This window comes from Orycteropus afer, unplaced genomic scaffold (assembly GCF_000298275.1).
Source record: "Orycteropus afer afer isolate SDZICR_OR568_19922 unplaced genomic scaffold, OryAfe1.0 scaffold01309, whole genome shotgun sequence".
Taxonomy (NCBI): Eukaryota; Metazoa; Chordata; class Mammalia; order Tubulidentata; family Orycteropodidae; genus Orycteropus; species Orycteropus afer.
In genome coordinates this window covers 148,604-155,214 of record NW_006922896.1, presented here as the reverse complement: position 1 = coordinate 155,214, position 6,611 = coordinate 148,604, and the positions used below count along the sequence as shown (strand labels likewise).

Sequence of the window (6,611 nt, the reverse complement as noted above, 5' to 3'; positions counted from 1 at the left end):
ATGACAAACGACAACAACAACATATACGTATATATGTGTATATGTGTGTGTGTGTATTTATATAAATGATATTGTTTGATAATTTCCACATTCCAATCTGTCAGATCAGCTTTCTCTGGAATAGGCACAAATATGGATCTCTTCCACTCAGTTGGCCTGGCAGCTGTCTTCCAAACCAAAGTTATACATACATACGTAGCTTCCAGAAATGTAAGCTGAAGTCAGAAGAGGACGTGGAAGGAGGGATGTCACTGCTGACGTCAGATGGATCCTGGATGAAACAAAGAATACCAGGAGAGGGAGAAAACAGTTGAGGCAGCAGGTGAGATGAACAGGAGTCACTAAGACACTGAGATCACCAAAGATGATGGCAGCTTTTGGGGATTAACGGGAAAACCAGGAGCTGATTTACAATCATGACATCGACAGAGAACGTTTGGAAAAGCTCTGATGAGAGAAAAGTGGAGAGGCTTTGTGAGACAATCCAGTAATGCAGATGCACTTAGGAGGTTATGGGATCATTCTTTTGTTGCTAATTGAGAGACAATGAGGGAATAGGCTCTACTTCTTCCTTAAAACACAATGAAGGCATGCAAAGCACTAGGCTAAGGTTAAAGCATTATGCACAGCCCTTGAGTAAGAGATTAAAATTGAGAAAACAAAATGAAAGGAACAAGGTAAACTATCTGTTAGAGGGAACTCAGAACTCTCACAATACCTGCCTGGGACTATGAAGGTTCCCTACACATATTCCCACCCCCTGCAGCCACAGCTGAGTCAGTTCACCAAGTGATAAGCAGAATCCAGGGTGTCATTTTCATCAGAATCTTTCTTAACTTTATGTAAAGTATAAAACAGGATGCTTTCAGCATTAATTAAGAACTTTTTGATTGACTAGTCTACACTGCCTTTCATGACTTTTAGACAAAAATTCTGGATTTAAAATGATATCATGGGTTACAGGTAAGAAAAATGCAATTTCCCTGTTTTGATTTTCTGGGTGGGAGATGTGAATGTCAGCAGTGCTTTCCCATTTCCATCCTGTCACCAATACAGGGTGGGGTGCATGTCCTCTTGTTTACTGAATGGATGAGCAGGGTGCCAAGGGAATGACCCTCTGTGACTTGTGTGAGACTCATTTCATTGTTTTAATTCAAGGTTTTTCTCATTCCTAATACAATCCGAGGAGCACTGGTGTGTAGTGGTTAAGGCATTTGGCTGCTAAACAAGAGGTCTGTGATTTGAAATGACCAGCAGTTCCCGAGAAAAAGATGGGGCAGTCTGCTTCCATAGAGACAGAAAACCTTGGGAAATAATTGGGAGTTAGTCAGAAACGTCTCTATGGTACTGATTTTGGTTTTTGGAATACACTCCTATTACTTTTATTTTGATGTTTTAACAAAATAAACCACCCAGTCAAGTCCAATATGAAGTATACTGGACCTATCTTTGCATACTGTGTCTACTTTCACCTGGAAATACACACAAACTCGTCCACTTTAATTGAATGCTTAATAGAAGGGAAGTGATTATTGTAGCATCTTTTGGCAGATAGAATCTATCATTCACCAGAAAGAAAAAAAAAAAGCAATAAAATGATAGAGGTGGGTCAAAAATAAACAAGATATGTGTGACAATCTTCATTGTAACGCAAGTTCAAGGAGAAGAGGAGAGGGATGTTGGTCAGAAACAAGATTAGAAATTATTATATGTGAGAAGGACTAGAAGAAACATCTCTCTCAGTAAGATCCAGCAAACCAGCCAATCCACAATATCTGCTTGTCTTCAAGAGAAGACAATGTTTTATCAGATAAAACACTATAAAGTTGCTTCAGACTTGAGAGTATGACTCTCATTCCTCCAACCACAGAGAGTGTCATTGGCCAAGGATCCAGTGCTGTGTTCCAAATCCCATCCCCTGTGTGTGAGGAAAATTCAAGATCTGAGGAATACTCCCACCCAAGATTCAGGAGTGGCAGCATTCCTAAGTCAACACAGATCCTGGGACACACGGGCTACTCTGAAGGGTCTGTGATCCCCATGGGGCTCCTGGAGCTTCTTCCTTTAACTGCTGAGCAGCTTAAGGAACCCAGACTCCCCCGTCCATCCCTGAATCCTCCTACTTGCACCATCAGATGACAGCCCCATCTTCATTTTCTCTCCTACAGGTGTTTCCCCATAAAATGCAATCAAATTGAAACTCACCTTGTTGTTTACTTCTTGGAGGACATAGACAAAATCATACTTTTAACACACTGATTATTAATGTTCAAATTTAATTGGCAAATAAAATGTCCATGTCGTTGGTGTTGGTGTTAGGTGCCATCAGAGTGACCTTATGTACAACAGAACTCAATGCTGCTGGCTCCGACACCATCCTCACAATCTTTGTTATGCTTATTATGGTGGCAGCCACTGTGTCAGTCCATATCATTGATGGTCTTCCCCTTTTCACTGACCCTCTATTTCACCAAGCATGATATGCTTCTCCAAGCAATGGTCCCTCCTGACAACAGGGCCAAAGTAGGTAAGATGCAGTCTGTCCTTTCTCAGTTCTAAGGATCATTTTGACTGAACTGACTACAGGTCAGATTTGTTTGTTACTCTGGTATTCTACGGTGTTTTCAGAATTTTCCACCAACACCACAATTCAAATACACAAATTCTTCAGTTTCACTTATTCATTGCCCAGCATTCACATGCCTGTGAGACCATTGAATACTCCATGGCTTGGGTCAGATGCACCATGTCCTCAAAGTGACATCTTTCCTCTTTAATATTGTAAAGAGGTCTACAGAAGAAGATTTTCCCAATGCAATTTGATGTCTGATTTCTTGACTATTGGTTCCATGGTTGATGATTGTGGATCCAAGTAACATGAAATATTTGACAACTTCCGCCTTTTCTCCATTCATATTGATGTTGCTTATTGGTCCAGTTGTGAGGAATTTTGTTTTCTTTGTGTTGAGGTGGAATCCATACAGGAGACTGTAGTCTTTTTTCTTATCAGTAAGTGCTTCAAGTCATCTTCACATTTAGCAAGCAAGATTGTGACCTCTGCACATCCCAGATTGTTAATAGCTCTACCTCTAAACCTAATGCCACATTCTTCATACAATCCAGCTTCTTGGATTATTCATTCAGCACACAGATGGAATAAGTATGGTATACAGTATTAACAACATGACAAGCATGGGTCAGGTGACCTGGCTGAACTAGAGACAGAGAACAGGGACTAGGAGGAAATGAGACACCGGGTCAGTCCTGACTCTGACGTGAACACTCCTGGGAGGAGGGATTCCCGCACGTGGACTTCAGATGTAACTTCATTCTGCTCTTACATGTCACTGACTGTGACCCAGCCACTCTCATGCTCTGACCTGAATCCCAGAGAGTGTCCTAATTCTGGAACTGCACTGAGATCTCAGCGCTAACTCTGACCTTTCAAAGGGAGATCACTTGGCCTGTCATAAGACATTCCTGGGTGGATTCAAACCACCAGACTCAGAGTGAGTAGTCGAGTGCTTAAGTGTTAGTGCTACCCACGAACTCGACCTGTCCTGAGTGTGATTGGGAAAGAGCCCAGAGATTCCCCTCAGCATCCCCAGAACGGCTGGGCATCCTGGCAGAGTCCTTTCCCTCCACAAGGGACAGACTGCTTTCCTGGATGTAAAAATGCCTCCTCGTCTTACAGTGCAACTTTTGAATTCATCCACGTTAGGGGGAGGCACACAGCCTTAAAATTAGAGAGATTTTCCCGAGGGAAACGTGAGGTCGAGAACAATCAGACAACAGAATGAAACCAGCCTTTAAAGCACCTGCTCCTGCCACTAAGTCCTGAGCTCGACGAGTCCGGAGAGCCCCCTGCTGCCCAACCTTCTCCTTGCAGGGGAGGTTTATGTCTGGGCTCAAGGACTTCCCTTCACTGTGTCTCTAGCACAGAAATGCACGGCCGAGTCCTCGACTTTCAGACTGTCCATTTGCAGATACAGGGTGTTCTTGGAGTTGTCTCTGGAGATGGTGAAGCGGCCCTTCACGGAGCCTGCATAGCTTATGCTACCACTACCACCACTAATGTACGCGACCCACTGCAATCCCTTCCCTGGAGCCTGGAGGACCCAGTTCATGTCATAACTGCTGAAGGTGAATCCAGAGGCTGTACAGGAGAGTCTCAGAGACCCCCCAGGCTGACTCAGGCCTCCCCCGGACTCCACCAGGTGCACCTCACACTGGACACCTGTAAACACAGAGACATCCTGGTCAGGAAACCGTCACATGTGTCCGCTGTTTCTCTCACTCATGCCCATTCACATGCACTTGCTCTCCATAAAATGACCTTTTAAAATAGCAATAAGGAAAGCCCAGCGCAGCGCAGACTCCATGGCGACTCTGTGTTCGGTCCAGATCACTGAATGGGGACACCTGGACTGCTCCTCTCCCAGAGCTGCAGATTGGAGGCTGGGCTTGTTTTCTGTAGCTGCGGGAGGGGTCCAATTTGCAAATCCTCCTCCTATATAACCATAAGTGGGGTTGTCAGACTCCTCAGAGGACCACACCCCAGAGCAGACAGGAATGGCCTGGGGGTGGGTGTTTGGTAGCAAAGATAGCATTTGGTAAAGAAATGATTTCTTATTATGGATTGTGCTGTGCTAAACTCTTAGTGCTTGGGAGCTTATTTCCTTTTTACCTATGTCAATATTTCCTATAATTTCCTGATGTAAAATGACAAACAGAACATGGAGGTATAGTGTCAGGTGCACATGGACACATATCTGGTAAGAGTTATCTCTGCATATCGGTGTCTACTCTCATAAATGGACCCAGCCACACTCCTAAACCCCCTCTTTGGCCGAGCGGGACATGCTTCATGAGGTTTCCAAAACCCCGATCTGTAATGGAAACAGGGCATGGATCTGTTTGTCTAGGGTTTGTCTGAAGAATGTACAGAGCCCCAGGGTCTACACAGGTGGACTCTGAGGACCATTCAAAATGAGGAAAGAATGGGCTATTCCTGAGGAAGTCTGAAGTGCAGTGTGGAAGTTAAGTTGTGTATCGACCTGGTTGGGCCTGGCTTTGGTTGCCTGGGCTGCTGGGTGTCATTATTCCCCATGATGAGACTGGTAATCAGCTCCATGGTGGAATCTACTGCAGCGGCAGAGTACCTGCCTTAGGGATGTGGTCTCTTTCCAGGAAATAAGCAGAAATTTTGTGAAAAGCCCCTGCAATTTTTGGCATGCTTCTACCCTGCATGAAACTGAGTCTTCATTCAGCAGCCTGCCATGTTTCTTACTGATCTTGGGACTGTCTCTGGATTTGAACTAGGGGCCTGCTACATTGTTTGGTAATCTTCACACTGTTCCATTTTATTTGTTGACCTTGTGTTTGTCAGCCACAGCACCAACAGCTACCTGAATGAAGAGATGCCGCCAGCACTAATGGGCCTGGAGGAAGAGATGGGGATGAAACCAAAAACTGAGAGCAATTCACCCAGTCCCTAGACCCTGGCACTTTGAACTCAGAAAGCCAGCCTCCAAAAGTGTAAGAGAATAAATACACCGACTCATTTGTGGTGTTTTCTATGAGAACAGCACTAGAGGGTGAAAACACATGACAAGGAAAGGTTAATTGCATTTCAAAGCCAGAGAATAATCCTCTGTGACTTGTAGATGACATAGGAAGAATGTAATAATATCCGTGCAGAAAAAAAATAAAATAAATAAATCACACACACACACACACACACACACACACACAATTCGACACTTAGAAACCATGCCTTCTGTATCTGAGGTGGTATCTCTATGGAAGCAGTTTGCCCAATTTTCCTTCTGAGAAGTAGCTGGTGAGTTTGATCCACCCGCTTTCTGGTTAGCAGTCAAATACCTTAGGCACTACACCACCAAAGAACTCTTAATTATATTCTTTTATTTTCATGTATACATGAATATCTACTCTCTTATTCAGGACATTTGGCATTCAAGAAAAATCATGGAGTATACTAATGACAAACAAAACACACTCTCAATGAGCAACTGACCAGATGACGTTCACATGTGCCACATTTGGTATACCAATTTAAATGCAGGAATTATAATACCTGTGACTGATATGTTCAAAGGTGGCTCTTAAATGAGTTGGAAAAAAAAAATATTGAAAAAGTACAGTGTATGTGCTTGTCTGACAATCAGTTGAATAACCACCTAGATAACTGAACAAAAGCATTCCTCTTGGTCTCAGCCAGTTTGTCGCTAACTTAGGGGAGTGGAGTTACAGGCATAGACTGAGGTAGAGTGATACAAACAGAGGAGCCCCTGGCTGCCTGGAGCAGAACAAGAAGATTGAAAGGATAGGTCAAAATTCCAGATAGAAGTTTATTTGGGAACTTGGGACCTTCAAAGACACACACACACACACACACACACAAAAAAAAAAAAAAAAACCCACAACTCACAATCATCTATTGGATTCTGACTCATAGCAATACCCATTGGGTTTCCAAGGTTGTAAATGTTTATGGAAGCAGACTGCCTCATCTTTCTCCTTCAGAGTGACCAGTGGGTTCAAATCAAGATCTCTCTGGTTAGCAGCCAAATGCCTTGACAAGTACTTCA

The 6,611-nt window shown here is 43.6% G+C and overlaps 1 gene segment (V, D, J or C); it reads right to left on the bottom strand.

Moving 5' to 3' along the window:
• Positions 1 to 3,908: 3,908 nt before the first annotated feature.
• Positions 3,909 to 4,382, bottom strand: LOC103213124. The segment is given in 2 exon segments: positions 3,909 to 4,237; positions 4,337 to 4,382. Coding segments are annotated over 2 exon segments (375 nt in total).
• Between the last annotated feature and the right edge of the window lie 2,229 nt (positions 4,383 to 6,611).